The sequence below is a fragment of the Echinops telfairi genome, unplaced genomic scaffold (genome assembly GCF_000313985.2).
Source record: "Echinops telfairi isolate 266 unplaced genomic scaffold, ASM31398v2 ScPeMD7_7420;HRSCAF=8458, whole genome shotgun sequence".
NCBI classification, from domain to species: Eukaryota; Metazoa; Chordata; class Mammalia; order Afrosoricida; family Tenrecidae; genus Echinops; species Echinops telfairi.
The window spans coordinates 26,415,013-26,442,756 of NW_022111320.1; the positions used below are offsets into that span (position 1 = coordinate 26,415,013).

The window sequence follows — 27,744 nt, forward strand, 5'->3', positions numbered from 1 at the left end:
TAACATAGCAAAGGAACACCTGTTTCCAAACAGGAATATATTTGCAAATACAGGGATTAGGGCTTGGGGGGCGGGGCATTGTATTCCCAAGCAGCTCCTTTTGAACAAAGCCCTTTTCCTCTTTGATAAAGAGAAGATGATGGAGATGCTTTTAGACCAGGATGCATCTGTGGTTTATTCCTCTTTGACTCCCAAGACACCTTTGAAGGTCCACCCTGGAGCCCGGCAGCCCATTCCTTGGGCACTAACAATGATCTGGGGTGGGAGTGTGTGCGAGTGGATGGGGGACCTGGTTTGAGCCCACTCGTCCTGGACACCAAGTGAGCATGTCTGCGGCGTCTGAGTCGGTAGGTCCCTGCCCCAGAAACCATGACCCTAAAATCAGCTAGCTTTTTGTCCAAGCTGCCGCAGGCATGCTCTGAGCTGCTTCATCTGTATGTCTTGGATTCCTGAGTCGATGTCGTATTTAAAATCTTGACTCAAAGGAGTCTGGAGTGCTAAAACGGTGATGAAAGAGACCCTGCACCAAGAAATATGAGACCGTGTCACCTAACACCTCAGAGGAAGGAAAGATCTCTCCCTCTAACCATGGTAATTTGAGGGTGTCCTCCCTCGTGCCAGGTCCCTCCCAGAGAGTTGATGTGTGCAAAGAGCGTCTGATTTGGAAATGTGCTCATAAACCAGACCAAAGGCTGCATTGTAGGTGGGTGGGGGCACCGTGGTAGGTGAGTCTTGGAAAGGGGTCGGAAAAAAAACTTCAAGAAGGAAATAATAATAATGAGCCAAAGTAGCTCTTTATCTTTTAGACAAAGCAAGAGAGAAGGCATGAAAACAAGGACAGAAAAGAGAGAGAGGGAGGGAGCACAGAGCGAGAGTAGAGAGGCGTGAGGGGGGTGAGTCGCCTGTTTCCGAGAGCCATCGCGTCTGTGTTGGCCTTGTCGAATGATGCATGTGGTCGTGCTGTCCGGAGAGCTGGCAAAGGCAGCCTTCAGTCCACAGGAGGTGACTGTCCTTCCCTGTCTAAAGAGGGACGCCGTGCTGGGTCCCTGTTAAAGACCCATGGCCTCCCTCCCATCTGTAGTAAGGATGATGATTTTTGGAATGCTGGCTCACCTTGCTGTGCTACAAAGCATGAAGCGGGCTAGAAGGTAGGACTCCTATCCCTCTCCCTCTTCCTCTTGCTGTCCCCACCTGCCATTTGTTAATCAGGTGAGGTGGCCCAGCTGTCCCTGTTCTTAGGTCCCTAGTCTGTGAGGAGAAACTATTCTCATCAAGGAAACCAACCAGACCAGTGGCCCTCGAGTCAAATCCGACTTATAGCGACCCTGTAAGAAAGAGTGGATCCCAAAAGAAAGCTGCCCCACAGGGTTCGTACGTCTGTGTAGGAGCAACTGCCACATCTGTCTCCCATGGGACAGCTGGTGATCGGAAGCACTGACCTTTCCGTGAGCAGCTGTGTGCTCTGAGCACTGTGTCACCAGGACTCCTATTGTTAAAGCCAGAAGTAGGTAACCAAGGTGTTGTAAGAGAGTGGAAAGAGCTTTGGGGTGCCCTTTGGGAGCCTTGAGGTGCCCTGCCTATCCCCGCCCCCCTTCCCCAGCCTCTTTGTCCCTTCAGCCATGGGACTAGAGCATCAAACTATGTAATCTCAAAAGCCCCTTTGGTTCTTAATATTCAGCCAGTCAGGATTCCCAGTGGAATTCTTTCCCTTGTTTATTTAATCTAAGCCCGTGAGGCAGTGAATTGGAAAAGCTAGCTACATTAGGGGAAATGCCTCAAATTCTTGCCCTTTTCAAAAGTGTATCATGAGAGAGCAACTGTTGGAGCTGATACACCCATTGTGTTTTCCATCTTGGGCTTAAACAGGAGAAATTGGTGCCAATGAAGCCCCAGGGTCAACAGAAGGATGATAGTCCATGTCAGGAAGCCGTCCTCAACTGAAGCTACGTACCCCCTTCAGGACTAACGACCCTTCTCTTTCTGGCTTGCCGTCTGATCTGCTCTTTATAGCTGGCTTCTTTTCTGCTTTGCATAGGTGCATTTCCGTCGTCTGTCAGCTTGCAGGCGACAGATGTCACTGCTGTGGGCCACTGAGTCAGTCTGGACTCAGCCACCCTGCCGTGTGGGACAGAGCAGAGCTGCCCAGAGGGCTGGCTGGGTCTCCATCCTTACAGAGGCCGATTGCCAGGCCTCCTCTTCCTCCACGTGCTTGGTGGCTCGGTGGTTTGACAGCCCAGGGCTTTAGGAAATACATTTAAAAAGATACTAAACTTTTCGGAAACAAAACCATCCTTCCCATCTCTGGCAGGTGGGCTTTTTCTCAAAGGTTCCCTCCAAACCTGTGTGTCTGCTCATCTCATGTCTGCCTGTCTCTTTCTCAGGACTTGTCTGCTCCCTTTTGTTTGCAGGGAAGTCTTTGAGTCCCAGTGGGTGTCCGGGATACAGTTCTTATCAGGCTGTGTGACATTCATGGTCAACTCGTATACTCCCCCATGAATGTTGCCATGGGTGTCAGGGAATATGAAAGGGAAAAATTAACTGTGTGTAGAGGGGGCATGAACTTTGAGCCAGGCGTGGCTCTGGCCTAGTGGCGTGGCATGGCCTGGCGTGGCATGACAGCAAGGAGTCAGCGGGTCTTACACCAGCCTCTTAGCTCATAAACCTCTGAAGTGGCACGTGTATGTGGAGCGCGCGCGCGTGTGTGTGCGCGCGCACACACACACACACAGCATTTATGCTCATGAGTATCCTCTGAGCATCCTGTTAGCCACAGTCATCCAATTGATTCTGACTCATACTGACCCTAGATAGTTTTCAACATTGTAAATGTTTATGGAAACAGGCAGCCTCATCTTTCACTCTCAAAGTGGCTGATGGATTTGAACCACTGATTTTGCAGTTAGTGGCTCGGCACTTACCTGACAGCACTATCAGGGCCTCGTGAGCACCTCCTTGGCCAGGCCTGATGTCAGGAAGAATAAGGAAAAGCCCAGCTACATGGTTTTCTTTACATCTGTAAGTCATGGAGATAGAGAGAGGGGGAGAGAGAGACAGGATCACAACCTTAAAACCCCTCCACATTCCTTACCCATCAGATCGAAGCACTGAAGGCCGACTTCTAGCTCCTAACGTGTGAGAAAATCAATGTTCCCTATAGGAACGTACATAACAAAGAGAGAGAGAGAGAGAGAGAGAGCATCAGAGCAAAGGAAGAGACGACGACAGCTGTTGTTTCAGCTCAGACAAGCAGAGAAGAAAGTGACACAGAACAGTGTTCACGATACTGTGCTGGTTTTGACGTTACTACTGCAGCAGCTACTTCCAATTTCCTTCATGTTTCCTCTGAGTTGTCATTTGTGCAGGAATCAAAAGAAACGGGCCCTTAGCGTCAGCCATGGTGGATTTACTTCACAGGAGCTGCGGCCTTTCTGCTCTCGTTCTCTCTCTCTCTCTCTCACAGGGATTCCCGCCTCACTTTGTCTCCTTCTGTCTGCAGGTAGTGCTTCCCACATTTATTCTGGAGAAGCGCTCCTTGCTGGAGATGTACGCGGATTTCATGGCGCACCCGGACCTGCTGCTGGCCATCACTGCCGGGGCCACGCCCGAGGAGAGAGTCGTCTGCTTCGTGGAGTATTACCTCACAGCCTTCCACGAGGGCCGCAGGGGCGCCCTGGCCAAGAAGCCCTACAACCCCATCATTGGCGAGACGTTTCACTGCTCCTGGGAAGTTCCCAGGGACAAGGTCAAGCCAAGGAGGACTGCTCCCCACTCTCCTGGTGGCTGTCTCAACAACCCGATGGCCGATGACCCTTCCAAAAGCTACAAACTAAGGTTTGTGGCTGAGCAAGTGTCTCACCACCCACCCGTCTCCTGCTTCTACTGCGAGTGCAAGGAGAGGAGGCTGTGCATCAGCACCCACGTATGGACCAAGAGCAAGTTCATGGGCATGTCCGTTGGGGTCTCTATGATTGGGGAAGGTAAGCCAAGTTGGTTGTTCGAGTTTGGCTCTTATACCAGGGACAGTTTTATCCCTGGTGGACGAGTGATGGGCATGTATGCGGAGTTCTGTTTTTATTTTGTTTTGGAATAGAATGGTGTGTGTGGGGGGCGTGGGGGTCAGACAATGGAGAGAGCAGGTTTTGTTAACTTTGCCTGCCTACAGTTTCCAGTAATTTCCAGTAGGTGTAAGGTGATGGGGCAGCGTTATTGGCCTAAGCAGCTGCCCAGCCTGGATCTTCCCTGACCGCGCATGTGTGTGGGCCTCCTTGTGTGTCACTCTCGTTTCTAGCCTTGCATGAGGATTGGGGTTGGCTCCCACATGGTTATTCATTCTCACCGGTCTTCTAGCTCCCAGACAATGAAGATAATAGTGCTTCCTGTTCAGAATTTGCTCATAAAAATTCCCTAGGCAACTCTGTCGACACTGTGCTAGAGATTGTGAAGCACAGGAGCACAGGCTAATCATGCCACTGGCGGCTTATGGCAAATAGCTGTGAATGAAGTTTATTCATTGTTTGAAGAAATTTATAATCATCCTTGTTAAATTCAAGCATCTGTATTAGCGGCTTTTTTTTTTTTCTTTTCCATTTTTTGTTGGGATGGGGACTGCCTCACCACCAGCACCCCCGATACACACACCAAGCACGCACGCACACGAATATCTATCACAAAATTTGGCTTCCGTTTCAGAGGGTTTTATGCAGCTCCTTGCACCCTCTCAAACCCCATGAGGCAAGAACACCGTTCATTCCATCAGCACATTTCTATCGAGCACCTGTTCTCCTAGGAGCTGTGGCTACTTCGTGAACAAAACAGACTACAGTGTTCTGCCCCTGAAAGTTTCTCATCTGCGGGCGGGGCAGATAACTAAAGGACTGACTGTGTGGTGGGTTGGAAGGTGACAGGTGCTACGGTGAAACATGAAGCCGCCAAGGAGCCTGGGCTATGCTAGGGGGACTGGAACACGGGTGTCCGGGGCAGGCCACCCTCAAAGGCAGGCGGCAGCACAGATTGGAGCCGTGGTGTGGGGCTGGGCCCTGTGAGTTGTCCGTGAGGAGTTGAAAAGCAGAAAGACCAGGGCGGACCCGGAGGCCTCCCTGCCCGTGGCTGTCTCTGACTTTGCAGACGGAGTGACTGAGGAAAGCAGCCTGCTCACGGACGCATGCATAGCACCGAACAATGTACACCCTCACCAAAACCCAGTGAGCAGGGACGCAGGGGACGTGCTGGGGGGGGGTCCCTGGGTGGGGGGGAGGCTCTTTTCATTCCCTCTTCTCTGCCAATAAGGAATCGTCCCTGAGAAGGTCGGGGAGTCCGAAGCACGGAGGTTAGAGGGGAGTTGAGTGAACAGCCAGGCCAGGGTAGCAAAGCGGCTGGCACAGCGTTTTAGGATCCCTGTAGGAGCAGAGGAGCAGCCTCGGTGGCACCGTGGGTTGCGCACGGGGCTGCCTACCGCACGGATCGCTGCCATGGAAACCGTCTGGGCAGTTCTACTCTGTCCGCCGGGGTTGCTGTGAGCCGGCATTGACTCCATGGTGACTGTTTCCGGGTTAGGGCACAGTCAGGAATGTTGACATCCATCTTCCTGTGTCTGACTTATCTGAAGCTCAGACGGCTGTCTTGATTTGGGTGTACTCCCCGGGGGAGGAGGATGGTGGATTGGATCGTTCCTCTCAAGCCACTTCTGACCTCTGTGGCCACTGGTTCCCGATCTCTGCAGCGCAACAGGGAGCCCCAGCGGACGGCCCAGCACAGACCCGGCCCTGGGGTTCTCCGAGCCCCCAGAGCTTGGCTTCCAACACCCCAACTAGCTCTGACGATTGAAGCCAGAGGGGTTTGTGCCAGAGCGAGAATTCCTGAAGACCTTACGTGGGGAGTTTCTGTCTGCCTCGATTTGTAGGCTTGGATTGGTCCTAAGACATGGGGTGGCATGATTCTCAATGTGGACTTAACTCACCTGGAGCTTTCTCTTTCCACCGGTGGTTAACCACTGGTCCGAACCATGCGGTTTCTCCTGTGTCCCTTTATTGAAAAACAGAAGTTGATATTCAGGAGGACCCGTCTCATTCTATTTAATTTTAGTACTGCTTTATGTTTCCCAGACCATAAATTCCTGGACGATGAAATACATTTGTTTGCCAAAGAAGGTAGAGCGTTCAGGCAGTTAGTTTACACCTTCACACCGTTAGTTTGTTCTTGGGCTTGCCTCTGAGCGGAGGATCACCGCTTATTTCAGAGAGAGGGAAACCAGAGACCGTTTCGCATATGTTTGCCTCCTTATCCGGAACCGTGGTCTGTCTGTCTAATCTTCCCCGGGGGCACTCATTCATGCATGTGTTCATCTGGCAAGTGGCAGGGACGCAGAGGACGTGCTGGGGGTGGGGGGTCCTCGGTGCCGGGGATTCAGCAGTGGCCAAGCCAGACAGAAACCCCCATCCTTTGTAGAGCTGGCATTCTGATGGGACAGTTCAGACTGAGGACCTGTGTGCAGTGTGTAGTGACAGGTGATGTGGGGTGCTAGAGAGAGCAACAGGAAGGAGCAGCAGGGCAGGGCAGGGACGAGGTGGGATACAGGGGTTTGCCTGTTAAACAGGATGGGCCTCCACACCAATGGAGACCTGAAGGAGGTGAGGAAATAACTGATGATGTTTCAGCCAAAAAGCCGGCCTGGAAAAAGGTCCTGAGGCAGAAGCAGAGCTGGGATGGTGCCCAGATGGTGCCAAAGCCATTGTGGCCAGGAGGGGGCGCCAACTAGGGAAGGCTGCATCACAGGGGCCTGGGATGGGGCACTGCGGAAGGATCTGGGCATTGCGCTGAGGAAGATGGACGTCACTAGAGGGGCGTGATTGGAGCAGCATCTCGGTGGTTGTGTGACTGATGGCGGGGTCAAGGGAATAGTCCAAGGTCGAAGATAGAAGTAGGAAGACCTGTATCTGTGCGATCTCTCTCTCTCACTCACACAGTTTAAATGTGTGATTGATCAGAGTGAATGAGTGTAACAGCTCCTGATAAAGTAAATGCATTTTTAGCACACATAAATCAAACTTACTGCCATCAAGTCAATGAAGACGCATAGCGACCCTGTAGGACAGAGTTGAATTGTCCCTGTGGTTTCAAGACTTGTAACTCTCAATGCCATAAAGACTTCTCACCCTTCCTCAGGCCGCCACCCTTTCATCCAGTTCCTCATGTGGTGGTGACCCCCAACCATCAACTTATTTTCATTGCTACTTCATCACTGTCATTTTGCTACTGTTATGAATCGGGCAACCCGTGTGAAAGAGTAGTACGACCCCCAAAGGTGTCGTGACCCATAGGTTGAGAACTGCTGCTTTATGGGACGGTGTCTGGTGGTTTCAAACCGCCAAACTTACAGTTAGAAACCCAATGCGTAACCACTATGCCACCAGGGCTCCCTTTTTAAATTGAGGGAAAAATGCTTATTCAAGTTCCTTTCTGGGGATCCCTACACGTGCCACCAATCAAGAGGTAGGAAACCACCGCTTCTTGCACGGGCAGAGAGGGCAGATGCGCACGCTTCTCTCTCCCCCCCCCCCAGTGATGTTTCCATCTCCAGGGCCTGGGGCCCACTGGGGGTGTGACCACATCATGGGGGTGGGGGTGGGTGGACTGTGCTACTTCTCCCCTCCTTTCCCTTCACGCTGGAACCTTCCATGTCTTGGTCACCGCCTTTGTGCTTCCAGCCCTTCCAATGATGCCACCCCTGCCCCTGCCCAGGGCTCCGTCCTTCGCCCAGCTTAATGCTTTGCCACCTCTCTGTAGGGTCTTTTACCTCCACTTCACTGAACCTGGCCCAGGAAGTGGACGGACATCTTCAGACTCTTTCTTTGAACGTCTTTGCAGGTTAGACAGGAGCCCTGCTGGCATAGTGGGTTGCACATTGTTGCACAGTTAGCTGCAGCAGTTCAAAACCACCCACCACGCCCTGGGGAAAAGGTGAGGCTTTCTACTTCCATAAGGATTACCGTCTTGGAAACCCATAGGGGCAGTTCTACGCTGGCCTGTAGGGTCACTGTGAATTAGAATGGACTTGACACCCGGGAGGTTAAGTTTGGGCTGAGTAAAGTAGGCACTGGATGTCTTGGAAACTAAGTTCGCCTCTTCCCAGGGTCAGGGCCTGCTGTTTACAGTTCACGTTGCACAACCCCGGGCCTCAGCCAAGTGTACTTAACTGCAGGTGGGAGCCACGTACAACCCGCTCCCAAGGCCCCCAATTGGAGTCATTCCCGAAGCAGAATGAGCATTTGCTACTCTTACTTGGCGTGAACATTCTAGTGAGAACATCGCAGTAATTAGGGTGCTGAGTTTAGAAGGAAGGTTCTTGAGAGAGATTCTGGTGGGCTCCTCCCTGGTCATAGCCCTTTCTGAGCTCACACCTCAGTGGACATTCCTGCTGTGTGGATAGACCCTGCAAGGCCAAGTGGCATTAGGCCTGGACTAGACCAATGCTTTGCCTAAACCCTTTTAGTAGCTAAGGCATCTTATGTGACCTTATTTTCATACAAAATGCTTCTAAGAATCCTCAAACTTCAAGGTAGAAGGTTCTGGTTCCTATAGGCAGAGCTCCTGGGAAGGAAGTTGTGGAGGAAGGAAGGTGGGGACAGACCCAGTGCCTTTGCTTATTCCCTGTATGGATCCAGCATATTCCATGGCTTTGTTGATTGGATTTGAAGTTACGTTTTATGCAAACCCTCACTTTACAAATTAGATCTTAGGTGAAGCCAATTGAAAATTTGAATGCAATACAGGGGCTGATTTCCTACGTGATACCTGCTCCTCATCAACATGATTAGGTTCCAAACACCAGGTTAACTGTAAATCAGCAGTATGTGCAAATGGAGGATGACGACATCATTCCATAATTGCCAACCCACTGAGAACCACAGCCCAGCCGAATGGAGACACAGCCTTCAAGCATGGTCCCCTTGGGCTTCCATGACTGCCAGACTGACATCACTAATAGTTGGCTAGGAATTTTTTTTTCTTTTTGTAAATGTGAAATGTTGGATAATGAGACAGTGAGGAGCAGGTGGATTGCCTTTGGACGCTGGCGTATTTGACTACCAAGCACTACCATTATAAAGTGCTTCATCCTGCCTTGAATTTACTTTCACTGCTGCTCAGACACTGCCTGGCTTCTGCAGCTGTGACACTGAAAGCCCCTAATTGAGACACTGTTCTGTCAACCCCATACTGCTGTCCAAGGGAGAGCGAGGGCCCTTCTGCAATCCACACCCACCTCCCTGCTCCCCACTGCTGGGAGTGAGAGGCTTCCAGCTGCTCCCACAATGGGTTTCCCCCCAAGCCCACAGAGTCAATGCCCTGCCAGTGGCACAGCCTCTTTATTGAGACTGTTTCTAGGGAATTGGGAAGGCAATTAACTCAAGTAAAAGCAGCCGACAGGACACAGTGAACAGACAGACACCTGAGCAGCTTGCTGCGACCCTGTGCTTTCCCGTAAAAATGCTCTATAGGCATACCGTGGAGACCAGGGGCAAAATTATTTTAAGTTTATCAGTTTGGAAATCTTCACGCTTTGCCTTGTGTTTATCTGGTAAGCCGTCTTGTGGAATTTCAAGTGTGTGTCTCCGGGCGTGAGGACCAAAGCAGGGCCTGGAAAAATGGGTGATTGAGAGTTTTTCCAGTTTCTCCCAGCCTCCTGTGCCAATTAAGACGGGACTTTCATTTGCAATCCAATTTGTAAGTAATTTTATTGCGGTCTTTTATTCATAGTAGGGGGATATATATATATTTTTAATTTTTAAAAAAAAACGTTTAAGCAACCTTGAGAAAAAGAGCCAGCACCAAGGAAGCCTCATCAGGGTGATTTAATGAGTGAGCACACATTTATGGATCTTTAGAAAAGAGCCAAGGGAAGGCAGCCTCCCCAGTGCCGTCAAAGCGCTCAGCTTGCACACGGGCTTCTGGGGACTTGGGGGGAGGTTCTTCTTGTCTTGCAAGGGGTTTTTCTAAAGACAATGGAGAGGAGGATGCTATCTCTTAGGTAAAGCATTAAAATAAAAAACCCCAACATATCCCACCTGTCTCTGTCATGTCCACCCCCACCGCCACCCCACTGCCAGTGTTTCTGATTTGGAAATGCATTGCTAAAAGTTCACCCACCAAGCCGGCCACTGTGAGAGCAAAAGGTCATGGGATTCTGGCAGTGGGCCAGGGCGCATGCTTTGAGCTGAGCTTGGTCCTCGCCTTCTCTAGCCTTAGTGTAGCTCAGTTGGGTGTGGATGCAGTTAGCTCTGTGCCACTCGTGAGGGCACTAAGGCCCTGAAAGGGTACGATCACCAGATTGGTGACAGAGGCTTGGGAAGCCGTGATCCAGGTCTATAAGAAGATGGGAGCCATATTCTCCATGGAAATAGGTTATAAAGAAAGCATTGTGGGCACAGCCCCAGCCACCAGGTTGATGGGAGGTGAGGGAGCCCATGGCTCACTCGGGCTCTTTCTGAAGCCAGAGCCTACTGGCCAGACAAGGAATAAGTGGTTGTCCCCAAGGATTCCTAGTAGGGGCAGAAGGCGGTAACCATAAAATCGGGACCAAAAAAAAGTGTGAGGTCGTGATGTGGGGCAGACCTATTGGCTACCTGAAAGAATTCACCATCAAGTGGTCTTCTTAGCAGGAACCCTGGTGGTGTAGAGGTTAAGCATTTGCCTGATAATTGAGAAGGTTGTTGGTTTCAGGTAGGTGAAAGGTGATGATTCAAACCCACTAGCTGCTCTGTGGGAGAAAAAAGTGGCAGCCTGCTTTGGTAAAGATACCAGCCTGGAAACCCTATGTGGCAGTTCTACTTTGCCTTATGGGGTTGATGTGAGCCAGAGACAGCAGGTCTACACACAGTAGGGCTATGGAAAGGGTATACACACAGTAGAGCTACAGAGCGGGTCTACACGCAGTAGGTCTACGGAGCGGGTCTGCATGCAGTAGGGCTATGGAGTGGGTCTACGCACAGTAGGACTATGGAGTGGGTCTACATGGAGCGGGTCTATACGCAGTAGGACTGTGGAGCGGGTCTGCACGCAGTAGGACTGTGGAGCTCCGGGACACACAGTCCACATCATGTGACTCACTCCACATTAGAGGAAGAAATAGAGCATTTTATTAGAAGGTGAGCACCAGCATGGAGACCAACAATAATAAAGGCTGTCTTTATGGTGCCCTTCATGGCTGGAAGTTTGAATAGAGAATATTTAATTTTGAAATTTATATTTTGGAGCGTCACAGAGGTGTTTTACATTAACTCAGGTTTCAGGGTAACCATGGGTAACATGTTGATCATGAGCATCCAAAGAGCAATAGGGTTCTCCACATCGGAGGCCAGTCTCAGGATGTCTTTGTTGACTAAGTAGATAGAAGGGCCTAGCTCTTAATCACTAACAGGTACATAAGAGAAGCCTCATGGCGATGTCTGCCTTTGAGCAGTGTTGTGAGGGACAACAATTCCATAGAGACGGCAGAAAGTGCCTTAGGCTAACTGTCTTTTGTGAGGGGTGAAGTGTTCTAACTACATAAGTGAAATAACTTGGGTTCCATGTTGGTCTCATGTCTTAGCTGAAATAGGCGCTCTCTGCCCATGCAACCGCATTTGCAGAAGTGAGATACCAAGTAGGCTTTAAACGGACTAGTTCAGATCTGACTATTCCCCTCCAAGGATCCTAATTCCTGGAGACCTCCAGGGGGCTCATCTGGGGCAGTTCTACTCTCTACGGCAGGGGTCCTCAAAATGCGGCCCGCGGGCCACATGCGGCCCTCCAAGGACATTTATCCGGCCCGCTGGGTGTTTTTGCCCCATTTGTTTTTTTACTTTAATAGTTTTCTTTTAAACTACAGTGCAGCCCTCCAACGGTCTGAGGGACAGTGGACTGGCCCGTTTAAAAAGTTTGAGGCATCTGCTCTAAGGTGTATGTGTGTGGAGCGAGAGCAGTAGTTGGCCTAGGGCTTTACTTTTAAGTAAGCAAGGTCGACTGTATTATGAGATGCAGCAAATCAGAGTAGAGATGGTGGGGGAGCAGCCCCGTCTGCTCAGATATTCCACATATTTGGATACTAGACTCATGCCATCTGTGTATTGAAGTGACAAGTATTCATCTCCGTTCCTGGATGGAGAGGGGGCTTTAATTGGTGACGTGTCTGACCTGAGTGTCACTGGCCACCGCTCTGCTTTTCATAGTTCCCAGCGGCACCACGCATGGCGTGAACCTCCCAGCACACGGGGACACGTGAATCCCTTTAAACAAACCCGGAGGGCTTTCACCTTGGGGGTATGAGCCAAGCATTTACTTCACTGCTTGGGAAGAACTGAATTTGATGGACTTGGTTGCGAGCGTGGTGGGCAGTTCCAGATCAGTCTGTTGTGAGGTGCTGCTAAGGTAAGGTGACCAGACGTCCGTCCCGCTTTTGGCGGGACAGTCCCGATTTTTAACAAATTTTCCCGCGTCCCACGGTGTTTTTCAAAAGTCCCGATTTTTGGAAAGAATGCACAATGAGCTAGGGTATACGGTTTTCGGCTGCCATGTGGCTATTTCGCTAGGATATGAGTTTTATCAATGGTGTCCTGCTGGTGTCCCGCTTTACTAATGTTAAAATCTGGTCATCTTAGGCTGAGTTGGTTCCGTGACCCTGTGTGCAGCAGAACCAGATACCGCCCAATCCTTCAGCATCCTGCTCCCGGGGCTGGTCCCTCCTGATACAGGTCCCAAACCCGTGAGCACTTCCCCCATTCGTGCATCTACGGAGCTTCTTCCCACCCTGAGCTGTTCGCTTTCCGACTCGCCGTTGTCAGCACCTGGACTCGGAGGCGTGGCCCTTGAGTCTTCCTTACGCTGGGCTTGGCCCAGCTCTGCGTGCATCGGAGGCAAAGGAAAGACTAAAGTGTGAGGCAGGCACGCGCTAGTCCTCAAAGTGACACCTCTGCTTTTGAACACTTTATTTATTTAAAGAGCATTTCATTGTGGGCTCCCACAGCTCTCATAACAATCCATACATCAATTGGATCAAGCATATTTGGGCATATGTTGCCATCCTTATTTTATAAACATGTACTTGCTATTTGAGAACCCTCGGTATCCGCTCCTCTTTTTTCCCTTCCTACTCCCCCTCCCACCAATTTGTAATTGTAATGATAAATTACAGTTATTTTCATATTCCGTTTTTTTTTTTATTCCCTTGGCGGGGTGCAATAGGTTTCGCCTTCCATCCTCCCTAGACCTTCTCCCTACGCTGTTTCCATTTTTTTAAAGCACTTTAAAAAGGTCTTTTGCTGCACCCTTGGGACCTTGTATCGGCTCTCTCCCACCACAGGACCTCTGTGCTTGCTGCTTCCTCGGAGTGGAACACTCTTCCCTCCCCTCTTCTCTTGCTCCGCTCAAGCCTCACTGTTTCAGGGCAGTCTTCCCCGTCCAGGTCAGCTCCTCCAGCGGGCGGCTTCCATAGCACTGGACACGTGCCCCTCACACGTCTGTCAAAGTTACAATTGCTCGTGGCTTGTTAATAATGTCTGCCTTTCTATTATGTTCGGGGGGGGGGGGCAGACATGGTCTGTTTTGTTCAACACTGTATTCTCCGTATTTCGAACAGCTCCTAGTACACAGTGGACACCTGTGGGAGGCCAGGTTGACGGGAGCAACACACCCAGCGACACTCATTTATGTGCAGAAAGAGCTTTCTATCAAGAAGTAGTTACATGTCAGGAAAACAGCCCAGCCCAGTCCAACTCTAGTCCAGAAGTCCGATAGCAGTCCGTCAGTTCCTCTTCCGACTCACGCAGCCATGGGCAATGATGCAGACTGCAGGAAGATCACGGGCCAGTGAGTGCAGGCGTGTGCGAAGGCCAAGGTCGGTGGAAACATGGCAGGGGGCCCCACAGCGCTCAGGGTGGCCAGCGAGCAGGAGGGCGCAGGCAGAGAGAGGCGGCCCTCCTTAGGAGAAGGCCGCATCTACAAGGAGGCGCTATCAGGCTGTGTGATGAGGTTGGCTACCACCCCTATATTTTTATGTAACTCCAAGCTGACGTAAAATCTCCTATCACAATCCTCTGTGTGGCTGACCTTTGCAGAGTTGGGAGATGCGACACCTCCCAGGTGTCGCAGGCTACGGTTTGGTTTCTCCGTCTTCATGCCATTTGACCCACATCCGCCCTTGTCTCCCCCCCCCCCCCCCCAGGTGTGCTGCGGCTCCTGGAACACGGGGAGGAGTACGTGTTTACCCTGCCAAGTGCCTACGCACGCTCCATCCTCACCATCCCATGGGTGGAGCTCGGAGGGAAAGTCGGCATCAACTGTGTCAAGACCGGGTACTCGGCGACAGTCACCTTCCACACGAAGCCCTTTTATGGCGGGAAAGTGCACAGGTAGGAGGGCGCCCAGGGCTGGTGGAGACGGGGAGCCAGGGGGCTCCCCCTTTGGCGTGGTTTCTTTCCAGCACGAGACTAGGGAGCTCGTGCAGTGGGCTGAGGTGGAAGTCCAGGTGAAGTCGTGAGCTGAGCTGATGATCCCTGTGGATGAATGTCATGGGACCCGAGACCAGGCGTTTCCAGAGAGAGGCGGCTCTCTTCCCCATCGCCCACAGCAGTTCTGGGGAGCCCTCCCCAATCTGAATAGGTGGTGAGGTCCTCCAGGGATGGATTTGCACAACTTCCACGTCCTAGATGAAGACGTCGCCATGCTGGCAGCATGCCCTCCGGTCTGGGCCCACAGCCTGGAGTGGGCTCTGTTAGCATGTGTCTCTAGTGCGTATTTATCTCTAGGGCTTAGCTCACATCGTGAAGCTACGAGATCGTGACTGTTTTCCCCCCTGGGGAGCCTGACTCGCACACACTGAAATGGAGAGATCCCTGCTGACTGACTGCTCTAGATAGAAAAGTGGCCTCTCTCAGAGCAGATACACGGCTTGATCCATTGAGACGGAGTTCTTGTGTGCATTGGAGTTTTGGTTGATGCCATGTGTTTTTAGTCACACAAGGTATGCTGAAATCCAGGAGAAAAAAAAGCAAGACAGTTTTTAAAGGTCATGAATTTTGATACGGTCGCATGGGGCCTGTGCCCCAGGTGGATTCTGGTCGTGAGACGAATCCCAATTACATAGGCCCTGTACCGTGGCGGCACATGCTACCAGTGGAATAGGCAGAGATTGAGAGGCTGAAAATATGGTGGGCTCTATATGTCCCACAGAACCCTGGTGGCCCTGGGGGTGATGAGTTGGGCTGTCAGCAGCCTGAACCCACCAGCCCCTCCATGGGATAAAGAGGAGGCTTTTTGCTCCGTAACGGTGTATAGCTTCAGAAATCCAAAGGAACAGTTCTATTCTGCCCTGTCAGGCTGCTGTGAGTTGGCATTGACCCGTGGCAGTGTGTGTGACGTGTGTCGAATGCACCCTGAAAGGGACAAGCAAGCTTCCATCTGATTTTCCCCTTGTGGGAAATGAACCCGTGTATGGCATTGACATGAGTATATCCAAGGACAGATTGGCAAACAGACGTTATCAACACATGCCAGCTCACGTCTCTTCCCAGCGCCACATTGTGACATTACTTTGCTAGCTTGAAGTCAGTCGTGCTAACGAGGGCATTTTCGTCAGTTTTTCCCCTCTGTGAGAGCTCATTGTTAAATATTTACCAGCCTGACACCGAAGCCCTTCCTCTGTGTGCACCCCAGAAGTTTCCAGAAGACCTGGCAGTCTTTGGTTCACGAGCATTTACGGCTTAGGAAGAAGATTTCCCAGCTGCCTTTGAAAATGAAATGTAGCCTGAGCAGGACGTTCAGAAAGGGGAAGCTTGGCGCTTCCGTTTGGCTGCAGGAGGTCACCCAGCTCCGTCAAGGACCCTTTCCAGGGAGTCGGGAGCGGGGTTGTGAGGAGGAAGGTGCTGGTGGTTTTGATGAGAGCCTGAGTGTGGCTTCTACTCCGTCTTCAATCCGGGGAGCGTGTGGGCACTGGGTGACCACGTCCATCCTTGGCCATGGTGATTTCGGTTTAGATGGTGAGTGGTCATGTTGGACCCACATTGAAGAATGTAAACCTTCTCCCTCTGCCGTACTCTCCCTGTGCTTAAAATGTAGTGCTAATTAGATCCTGTTGTGGTTTTTTTTTTTTTTTTTTTGGAGGGGGGTCAAAAAAATTCTGTAAAAATGATAAAAGAATATGGCATTTTCCCATAAATTTTTGAAGCCCTTCATGCTGGATTGTTACCGAATTGCTCGATTTCCATCCCAGTGGTCAAGTCTTAGCAAACCCCAGCTCACCCTAAGCGGGTCCCACGGAGTCGTTCCCACGAACTGATGGACAGCCTCCGGGTCTACCAGTTTCCCCACCGAGCCCCTTTTTCTCGGCAAGGCTGTTAGAGCAGATCTTCAGAGCTCGTCTTTGAGCAAGGCCACCACAGTAGTTCTCCCTCCGCCATCCAAGAGTCTCCTCTCGGTACGAGGGCATCTCAGGAAGCCCCGAGTGTTGACGGTCCAGCCAGAGTGTGCTCACTGGACTCCTTGGTTCTCAGGGTCACGGCCGAAGTGAAGCACAACCCAACCAACACCATTGTTTGTAAAGCTCACGGGGAGTGGAACGGTACTTTGGAGTTCACCTACAGCAACGGGGACACCAAAGTCATCGACACAACTACGTTGCCAGTGTACCCCAAGAAGATCAGGCCTCTGGAGAAGCAAGGTCCCATGGAGTCGAGGTAAGAATGGCACTCCCCCCAGCTTGTCTGTCCTCAGAGCTGGACTGCAGGGCCAGGAGGGGAGCCTCTGCAGCTCGGCTGGTAGAAATGGGCCTGGGCATGATGTCCGTCTGATGCCATGAACAGTTTGTGCTCCCCCGGGGGCGCCTAGTCGCAGATCCTTGGTAGGTTTCTGTGTGCTGACTTGGCCACGATGGCGAGGGCGTGCGGCTTGTCTGCAGCCTGACCTGAAAGTCTGTCAGCCCCGCTGAGGCGCTGCTGGATGATTGTCCCGGTAAATACAGAGGACTGGGCTCAAAGAACTGGGCAGTGACTCCAGGAGCCCGTTTCCCTTCTCAGATCACTCATAAAAAAGTTTTAAACCAAAATATTCAATGTCAGTGTGCTAAATGGCGTGCGTTGGGGCGGGGGGCCATAACTGACCTCCCCTGGCATCCCTCTTGCCAAAGAGGCATAGGGAGCAGACATGCCTTTACCTGCTCGGACACCAGCCGTTCTTCCCACACGACTTCTCTGCTAGGTTTGCTAACCCGCCCAAGTGGAACCCATGAGGTTTGTACTGTGGGGGGTGGGGGGTGGGGTGGGCGGGCAGGGGTTTCGAAACACATGGCTTCACTTCAGTCGCAAACTCTACTTCTGTGAGTCTGTCTTAGGGGGAAAACGTTAAGCTCAGAAATGATTTCAAACACAGGACTCAGACATTACTCACAATTAAGGGGGTTGATTAGGAGAGTTAATAGCTTACAAGTCAGGATCCGTAAACAGTGACGACACCGTCGTTGATCCTCAGGCAGCCACCACGTCTCTGTGATCCCTAGCCGCATGGTCCCTTGGCCTCTACCTCCAGGGACCAGGAAGCCCACCTCTTGCTCTGTGTCCATCTCATAGCCTGGGGGCTGCTCCTTGTGCTGTGTCCCAGCGTCGCAGTGCCACAGCCTCAGATGCCCCTGCCCTAGGCTGCCACCATTTCAGACAGAAATCTCAAACAGGCTCTTGGGATGGTCCTGGGCTCGCTCGCTCTCCCTGCTGCTGCTTCAAAGGTGGCTCATCCTGATAGGGGGGGGGGGGATGGTAATGGAAACGGACCAGTCCCCTCTTTCACTGTTACACACACCCTCTGTGCATGTCCTGGTGGGTCTTACAGAGAAACGGGTACAAGAGCCGTATGAAGATGTTTCACTCCCCCCGGCTGGGAAGGGTAGAGTGAAATCCACCATCTGCTCTGTCCTTGGCAGTGGGTGCGGCCATGGGTAGAGCCCGTGGGTTTGTACTTCAGCTGCAGGAGTCAGTGGTGTGAGACACGCGGATTCACTTTGGTCTTGCACGCTCCTCCTGTGACTCTACCCAAAGGGGGAATTGTGAAGCTCAGAAGTGATTTCAAACATAAATTTGGGTTTGTTTCTCAAGGAAAAGGAAACAGCAGACAAACAGAAGAAAAACCGCCTAACTGTCCAACACTAGGAAAATGGCTGTGTGAATCGTGGCCTCTCTCCTCAATTAGTATAGCCACGCTGTGCTGTGCGTATCATGCAGCCACTTAAAGCGGCGTGCGTGCGTGCGTGCAAGGGGAAATGGAAATAAGAGCTGACGGAATTTTTCCATGAACTTGGTGAATTCCTCTTGCATTCCAAGATGATTGCAGGAGACTCTTCTTGGAATGATGTTACATTTTCACTTTTTTCATCTTTTAAAAATGTTGATGCTTTTCAAATCTTTAATGGAAGCCTCAAACCCAAGACACAGGCAAAGTCCAGTGCCTGACTGGTTTTTGTAAATCAAACATTATTGGAAAACATCTGTGGTGACTCGTATTGTCTAGCTAGTATCCACCCACAGTCACAATGGCTATGTCTGCCTTTAGGGGCCATGGTGACCCTGTGGGCTAAGCGTGGGCTGCTCACCGTTAGGTCAGCGGTTCAAACTCACCAGCTGTTCTGCAGGAAAAAGATGAGGCTCTCTGCTCGTGTCAAGAGACACGGTCTTGGATGTCCCTACAAAGGCATCCTGGGTTGCTGTGAGTCAGAATGGATTCAGTGACAGTGGGGTTTGACTTCCAGGGGGTTACTTACAGCTGACTTCCTGTGACGGCACCAAAGCTAAGTAGTCGCAACTCAGACGTGTGCTCCACAAAGCCGAAAAGAGTTACTGTGTGGCCTTTTACAGAAAAAGCGTGCCATCCCCGGTCCTCATCCTGGCTCTTCGTGGCTGAAGTACCTGAAAGGAGCTCCCCCTGTAAGTGGGCTATCTCAGAACCCCCTTCTCTCGGGTAGTCACTCTTTCCTCTGCGCCTTCCCAGGAACCTCTGGCGGGAGGTGACTCGCCACCTGCGCCTGGGGGACATCGATGCAGCCACGGAGCAGAAGCGGCGCCTGGAGGAGAAGCAGCGGGTGGAGGAACGGAAGCGCGAGAAACTCTGTACGCCCTGGCAGCCCAGATATTTTGTCCAGGAGGTAAGCCAGCCCACCTGCCACAAAGCCCCCGCCCCCAGGAGAGCAGGGGCCAGAGGTGGGGCATGGAGAGTGGGGGCAGGGGGCTTTTTCTCCCTAACCCAGCGGTTTGCATGAATGAGAATAAATGGGCAGGGGAGGCCCTAGGAAAGACTGGGACATCTTGGTTTGGGCTCCAGGTTTGGACTAGATTTGGGGAACCTTTTTGTGAAACAGCGTTCTCTGGTACGGAGAACTGGGCAACTGATACCTTCCCCTGTGGCTTCTCCCGGTCAGAAATGCCCAGCAGCCTACTAGGGAGAGGAGGCTTGGGATTGAAATCTGCATGCTGTTCGGTGTACAGCCCCTGAACACATGTGGATGGCAGGACCTCTCATGACGGAGAACTACCATCTCTGAGCTGGCAGGACTGGGCATACTGGGGTGGGGGTGGGGGCTCCTCCACCAGACGGGCTGCTGCCACCCCCCAGGAAAGTAATCTTAGAAAGCAGGACTTGTCTCCACATGACTATGCACCTGTGGGGCCAGAGGGCTGGGCACTGTGTACCTGGATAGTAGCCCACCAAACAGGTAGCCTAAATGATGATGAATCCAGGGCAGACAGGAGAGTCCATTGCTGAAGGGGACAAATGCCACTCACCTCCAGGCAATGAACTGTCTGAATCGTTAAGGGAAATTGTTTGAATGGTAAGTCTAACTTTCACATTGGGAAGAAATTTAAACTCTTTTAAACATTTAAACTGGTGTTACCCAAAGTGTCCCATGCATCCCCCCAGAAGGGCCTGCCAAAGCAGATACCTACACTTTATCCTGGACGATGGGCTAAATGTTTTTAATTGCCAGAGGGGGACGCTGAGTGATTTTGGTTTTGTTTTTTTCCCTGAAAGGGGGTCGGAAGGCCAAATAAGTTTGGGAACCTATGACTTAAACATTTTAAAGTCAGTTGAAAATATGTCCTAAGCTGTCTTTTGCCATGTGCAGCTAATCTCTGGCTTGTGCTACAAGGAAAGATTACTGATTTGGACTACTTTTACGGAGTGAGTTTTAGCAATGGTCACTGTTGTAATAAACAACAGGGAGATGGACATATCTGTCCTCCGCTGGCTTCCCTGTTGTCACAGGGCAGGGGGGTCACACGTACTGCCCCCTCCGTATCCCGACACCAACCGTTCTCCTCACGCCAGTCTACATCTGTGCTGGGCTCAAGAATTCATTGCAATGGCCACACAGAACTCGTAGGCAATCCTCACAGTTAAGGGGGCTTTTAAAGGAAGTTAATAGTTTGCAACAAGTCAGGATCAGGAAACGATAAGGAGATGATCATTGATCTCCCCAACCAGCGGCCAACTGCCTCTCAGCCACGTGGTCCCTTGGCTTTTGCCTCCATGGGCCATGCAGCCAACCCACCTGTCTCACAGTTTTACAAAGTTAAGCATCCTTGGTGCAAACCAACAACGCCCCCCATCTTTTGTTATTTGTGGGGTGGGGTTTGTGGGTTAGGTTGTGAAGATCGTTATGGGGTGGTGATGTGCAGTGAAGCTGAGGAGAGCCGGTTCGGGAGAGCGCCAGCTTGGCTGGCTCTGAGATGTCAGGAACAGGGCAGAGCACAGGCTGGCAGGGGCCCCTGCCCAGCACTCGGCTTCCATCCTGCTATTGGGGGGTGTCAGAGGTGGGGGCGCTGTCCTTGCAGCTTCCTTGGAGTTTGTTCCACGGAGAGGTCTCCATGTAACGTCTCCTTCCTTCTCTTGCAGGGTGATGGCTGGGTCTATGTCAATCCCCTCTGGAAGGCACATTGAGGGTGGAGGTGCAAAACCTGCTGAAATCGCTGTTTGGGAAGGAATTAAAGTGGTACGGTATCAGGGTTCGGCTGGCACTCACACCCCTTGATGTTCTCCGAGGCGTGGTACCCGAGAAAGGAATGCTATACTGTGAAGTGTGCACTCCCAACACTCTACTATGGGGCTGAATTTACTCAAGAGCCATTTAGGGCATGTGTGTGGTACACAGATCTCTGTGAACTTTCTGCACACTGTATGTCACACGCATGCGCGATACACACGTCTGCTGGGGATTACGACACATGTAAATATTGCACTTTCAAGGTTTAAGTGGTAACTAACTATGAGCTCCTTTCTATCAATGAGGTGTGAGGTTTTCTACTTTGCACTCACAAAGGTATTCTCACTCCTCTTAAAGAGTTGGCCTGGCTCGGTTGACATCCACATAGAAGTTGGAGGCACTGTCATTTCAAAATGGTGGGTTCCCACCTCCTCACCGTAAGGTTTCATCTGCACCGAAGAGAAAAACTGGGTTTCCTGCTGGTGGGGAAGGCAGCAGTGGTAAGCAGGTCATTGTTGGTCCTTGCTAGACACTTCCAGGATGGAATGGGACCCCTCTGAGAACCTAGAGCCAGGCCTCATCTGGAATTTTCCTCCGTTAGCCCTTCCCCAGAAGCTCCCTGTCAATTTCTCACACTCAAAAGCACTTTTTTTTAGAAGCTGCTGCTTTTATAGGAGAAAATAAATCATGGGGTGACCTCACTCCTCTTGTGATGCTATAAAAAGGGCTTTAGAAGTTGAATATACACTCGTGCATGCCCCTATAAACATGCACCACAACCTCAATCTGGTAATTAGTTTGGGCAGAGAAAAGGATGTCCTATGGATTTCTCTCTCTCTTTTTTACTTCACTTCTCTGGTTTGACCCAAGCTCTCAGAAAGCCCGCCGAAGTGTTCCAGGGTTTCAGTGGACTTTCTGTCTTCAGCTTTTACAAACGAGGGGAAGATCTGACCAGAATATAAAATAAGGGGAAAGTGAAGGATTTGATTTTTGCTCAGTGCTTATTTTTTACAGTACTATTCCAATGATATTGATAAAATCCAACAGCATGATCGCTTTCTGTAGTAATACTAATTTTGTGCCTTTCGTCTGCAATCTTAAGACCAGTTGTTCACTTTGTAGATATTAGACAATTATTTCGATTAAATACTCTGCTTCTCTGTGTGTCTGTCTGTGTTTTATTTTCAAGGATTCACGTTTTCTGATGGAGTTGGTGTCTCTGAATGGGGTCCCATTTTAAGGGCTAGGGTGCTGTTCACTGTTAATTTGGTTAATGATAGCCATGATTTAGGCTCCCCAATTTTTTTTAACACATTTGAGAAAAATCACCAGATAAATGTTACTGATATTTTTCTGCCACGTTAAAAATATCTAACCTGTTTCCAGTGAACATTCTCTGCTAAGAGGTGGTCATGATATAGGCTTGTTCACTGTGGTGGCCTTGGAGTTTCTAGCCTTGCCTCCCATGCATAAACCGCCCAGGAAACTCAAGGAGAAAGGCTTCTCTCGGTCCTTTTTTTGTGGTGAGTAGATGCATTTTGGCCTTTAAAGAGACAGGGAACTATCACGTAGCAATAGAGTTCTTCAATGTACGATTTCTGGCATGAGAGACACCGTGTCCTCAACTGATCGAAGAGAGAAACTAAGGTTGCCAGTGCCTTCACAGCCACCTCTGTGCCCACCCCACCCCCTTCCTGTCCTTTCTGCCCTCAGGCAGCACTGGCCATCTTGACTCCTGGGGTCATCATCCCTGGTTTTCCATTTGACCATGTACTAGCCATGTTATTTTTCTCCCTCCCAATTGGTTTACTGATATGAAATCCACATACCATACACTTCTATATTGTTTGCTCCCAATTCCCCTTCTCCTTCCCTTGAGAAGTCATTCCATTATTGTCTCTATGCATCCAAATCCTTCTGTTTTTCATCAACTGAGACATACCAGAAACAATTTTTTAAAAAGACCACTAGCAATAAATACCAAAATAAGCCAGAGAGAAAATTTCTGTCATGGAACAAGCAAATATTTGAAACCATAGTAAGTTCAGATTGGGTCAAGGAGGCCACTGAACAGGTATCAATATTGTTCACCTCCACTATAATCGAGTTTACAATAATCTGACAGCAAAGCTGTTCGTGTCCCACTACTGAGGCCAGAGGGACGCTACCAGAGGCTTTTGCCAAGTAGGCACTCTACAGATGGAATTTGGGTTCCCATTGACCTCCATAGCCTTCTACAATTGGGTGTTCCCAATTAAAGCTCTGATATCTTTCCCTTCCTATTTGGATTTTGTAATTGTGGTCATTGGATCACATGGGCTGTGTGCTTCTTCCATGTGGACTTAGTAGATGCCTCACTTGGACGGATGCTTGTTTGAAAACAAGCCTTTAAGACCCAGACACTATTCCAATTGGTAGCCAGGCATCAACTGCTTTCTTCACCATGCTTTGTTGTAGCACCCTTCTCTTCAGTGATCTCTTAATGAAGGCGAGTACCGAGCCGGTCCAGGTTATGAGCTAACTGTTCTTGGATTGGGGCTAGAATTGAGTAAGTGGGAGGCTAAAATCCAACTGCTTGTCCACAAGTTATGTGTAACTTTGGTTTAATTTAGCATCTTATCTTTCTATGACAAAACATTGTCAATCCTCCCCTTGGGGTATAAGGTGATTCCATTGATAACAACAATACTTTAATCAATGGCATAGAACTTAAGCTACCATGAAGAAAGGGTAATGTGAGTACAGCTTCGAACTGCAACCTATGAGTAGTTATATCCATGGATTTCTAAGCATTGTGTTTAGTTTCACCCAGTTTTAGGCTTTTTACAAGTGGAGTCAACTACTGTACTCAACCATAGCTGGGTTATTTTAACCAATATTTTGTAGGTCAATCCAAATTGTTGAGTTGCTCTATTTTTTTTCTCTTTAGTTCGTGTTATTCAACAATACAAAAACAAAGTTAGGATGTAATGAATTATTTTAAAGCAGTCGTACCGATAACTTGAGGCATTACCATCACTCAGAAGGAAACTCCCTTAAACTTCACTAATCAGACTGTTGCTTTTGCCTCATAATGTTAGCTTGTTATATTACTAATCAAGCATTTTACACCCCCCCTTTGATTGTATGTAAATTAAATCATTTTGTCTAACTTTTTATTTAAGACTATCGTAAACATTTAAAAAATAAGGCTCTCACAATACTTAATTTTTCCTTTGTAACGGGCTCCATGGGAACTTGCTCTGCTAGTTGACAGGTGGGTGGGTTGAGCCAAGCCGTGCAGGAGAGAGATGTGGGTGGCAGTCTGCTTCTGGAGATTGACAGCCATGGGACTGGATGGGGCAGTTCTGTCCTGCTTGATCATTGAATCAGAACTGACTTGATGGCAGTGTGGGTGGATTTTAGTGTATTCCAGGATGTGGACATAGCACTATCAATTTATCTTACTTCTGATGGTCTTGGGCTATTTTCCATTTGGGGGCTAATTATGAACAATATTAAAAACATTGATGCCTATTTAACCACATGTGCATTAGGTTGGAATCGCCCTGTAGCTCACTGATGTCTTTTTTCATTTCTTCTCTGTAATTAAGGAGACGTAGGGGGTCATTATGGCTGGAGCCCTGATGGTGTAGTGTTTACTAATTGGGTTGCTATCTGTATGGTCAGCACTTTGAAACCACCAGCTGCTTCTTGGGAGAATAACTGAGCTTTCTACCCCTATAGTTAGTCTCGGAAACCCATAGGGCAGTGGTTCTCAATCTTGCTAATGCCACGACCCTTTAATACAGTTCCTCATGTGGTGACCCCCAACCATAAAATTATTTTCGTTATGTCACAACTGTCATTTTGCCACTGTTATGAATTGCGTGACCCTTGTGAAAGGGTCATTTGGCCCCCAGAGGGGTCGCGACCCACAAGTTAAGAACCGCTGCCAAAGGGGGTCACACTTGATGGCTGCGAGCGGGTCACCGTGAATTGGAATCAATTCAATGGTGGAGAGCCTTTTGGTGGTGGTGGTGGCGGCGATTAGGGATGATTCGATTGCTAGCCAAAAAAATCAGTTGTTTGAAACTACCGGTTACTCCAGAGATATGTAGCAGTTTGCTTCTGTAAAGATTTTTACCGCCTTGGAAACCGTATGGGGCAATTCTATCAGTCAATATGGACTTGGTGGCAGAGTTTGGTTTAGGATTCCATTTTGGATTAGTTTCTATTGCTGCATATCAAATTCACTTATTCTTTCTATAGATGTATGTAATCTTGGTATTTTTCATTTTAGTATATGAGTCTTTCTATATCTTTAATGCCTCCAACTAACATGTTTAATCTTGACTCAACATGGAATATAGCTATGACTATTTAAAATATGCCTAACTTAAAGAGTCATTTCTGGGCCTCTTTCTATTGATTGCTTTTTCCAATATGGGCCTTAATTCCTTCGATTGCCAGACATCTTGAATTTTATCTTGTTGGGTGCTGCATTTATATTGCTATGTTCTTGAGTTTTGTATGATGACACCATTAAATTATATAAATGTTTGATCTTTTGGAGAGCTGGCTTTAAGTTTTGTGTGTGCAAGACCTGGCAGTGTAGTGGTTGAGTTGCACTGCCAACTGCAAAGTCAGCAGTTCAAAACCACCGGCCTCTTCTCAGAAGACGGGCTATTCTGGTAGTCTGGGAAACGCACGGGGCAGTGCTATCAACTCAGTGGAGTGGTTTTGGGTCTGTCCAAATGGGTCTTCATCTGTGGCTTCAGGTGGCTGCGTGTGCTCCCCTTCTCCGAGCTTACGAATTTCAACAATTTGTACATTTTATTTCCAGTTCTCATTTGCTCCCCTCCCAGATTGGCCCATGTTCTTCCCATTTTCCCTCCTGGACCATTTCCATCGCAGACATTCTTCCACAGGCTTCAGTGGCAGTTTGTGACCTTGGAGGTTTTAGGGGTTGTTTGCTATCCTGCATTGACTTCATTTTAATGGATTCTTCCATTCAGAACCAGTTTAAATATATCTCACTTTTATTAAGCCACACAGCTAATGTGAATTTGACCTAAACATGTACATAAGCTGCCTTGTCTAAGAATTTACGTGAAGTTTCTTCACCAGCATCCACCTTTCCACAACTTTCCATTAAGTTCTTGAAAAGATGGGCATATATACATTTATTAAATTACATGTAGCTCATTGAAGAGGATCTTCAGTAATTTCCAAATATCCTTTTTAGCACCTGATTTTCAGGCAAAGGGTTAATTTCTGAGTAGTTTGGTTTTACAGATTATGGGAGATTTCCCAAGTTTTTCTCCTCCTCAGGTTTGCCCACTGAACGAAGTTGCTGCTAATGTCGGTTTGTTTGCTCCTTTTGGGGGAAAGGAAGGGTAGCGGTAGCTTGACTACCTCGTCTTCTGCAGTTTCTTGTTCACATGTAGCCAGGACTGTAACACTTGCCCTCCCCGCACTGCCCCCTTTGTGAGATCTCGTTCTGTGGGATCCAACCCCAAGCACTGATCCACACTAACCCACTGGTGTCAAATGTTTGGAACAATTAAGCTATTGTGCCATGTGTACAACAGAACACCATGTTGTCATCTTCTGGAGTTTTGATTCAGTGATACTTGATAAGCTAATCAAAATGACTCAAGATTTTTTTTTTTCAATTTAAAGAGATTAGATAGTTAACTCTCCGAGAATAAGTCTTAGTAAATGTACTATCAAGAGATTGTGAATGTCTCTCTCTCTGGGAGACACAAAACTCAGACTGGGTGTAGCTGACATTTGGGGGGGAACACATAAGCCACAGGATGCCACACAGGACTGGGGTTGATTTTCTTTCTTACATCCTACTTCCTAACAATGAGCTGAAGTGGGACCAACTCCCTTGCTAAGGAAACCCACACACACTGGAAATCCTGAGAAGCTGACCAGGGCCATGTTTCCCCAAGAAATCTGCAGTGCTGCACAGCAGTAACTTGGCAATACTAACAGGACGAAGGACAATAAATGTGTATTTTCCAGTTTGCTTGGGTGAGGACTTGGAAGAATTTCAGCCTGGAAACAAGGTAGTTTCGTATTATATCAATTCCTTGATTGGTTAGGGTGATTCTGGCTTGCTAACTTCCCCCAAAGCTGGCTGAAATGAGAAAAAAAAACACACACTTAAAAAGTCTCTCAAATTATGTCTTGAATACACACAAAAAGTGCACGTTACAAAAAATGACTAAGTCCCAAAACATAAAATGGAACATAAAATGGAAACAAGACCCACATGAACTTTAGTGTAACTACCGGACAATTTAAAATAATGAAGCACGCTGTTCAGTTGAGACTACAGCACTCTGTGGGCCCACTGTAAACCACAACAGCAGCACAGGTTCGAGAAGGAGTAGGGGAAGGAAGATAAATTCTGGAATTGGAAAATAAGTAAAATTAACTTGATGGGTGGGTTCAAGAGTAGGGTAGCCATAGCAGACGGGAGTAAGGGCGTGCTTCTGGATCACAGATAAGTAGATGGGTCTAGCACATTTTAAGAACAGAGGCTGTGGTAGAAAGTATTTGAGAAACAGCTCTAACACAAATAACATCTAATTTTTGTTTGCCAAATTCCACTCCTGACCCCTTAACCACCCTGTTACTTTTCTAAACCTGTGCGCTTTTTTTTCTTTCCCACAGCAATGTAAAAAAGTATACGGGCCCCTCAAAGATACTTCCTAAGGGATGGAGCAGTTGGCAAACAAAAGTAGAAGGTGCGTGTTATT

The 27,744-nt window shown here is 49.2% G+C and overlaps 1 protein-coding gene across 1 annotated transcript in view; it reads left to right on the forward strand.

Annotated features, from left to right (window-relative positions):
- OSBPL10 (oxysterol binding protein like 10) overlaps window positions 1-22,149 on the forward strand; it is a 375,692-nt gene extending 353,543 nt beyond the window's left edge. The window contains exons 9-13 of the mRNA XM_045297679.1: window positions 3,497-3,977; window positions 14,195-14,381; window positions 16,521-16,703; window positions 19,000-19,153; window positions 20,902-22,149. Coding sequence (XP_045153614.1) covers window positions 3,497-3,977; window positions 14,195-14,381; window positions 16,521-16,703; window positions 19,000-19,153; window positions 20,902-20,946 — 1,050 coding nt within the window. The 3' untranslated portion in view covers window positions 20,947-22,149. The remainder of the gene's footprint in view (window positions 1-3,496; window positions 3,978-14,194; window positions 14,382-16,520; window positions 16,704-18,999; window positions 19,154-20,901) is intronic.
- Window positions 22,150-27,744: the final 5,595 nt, after the last annotated feature.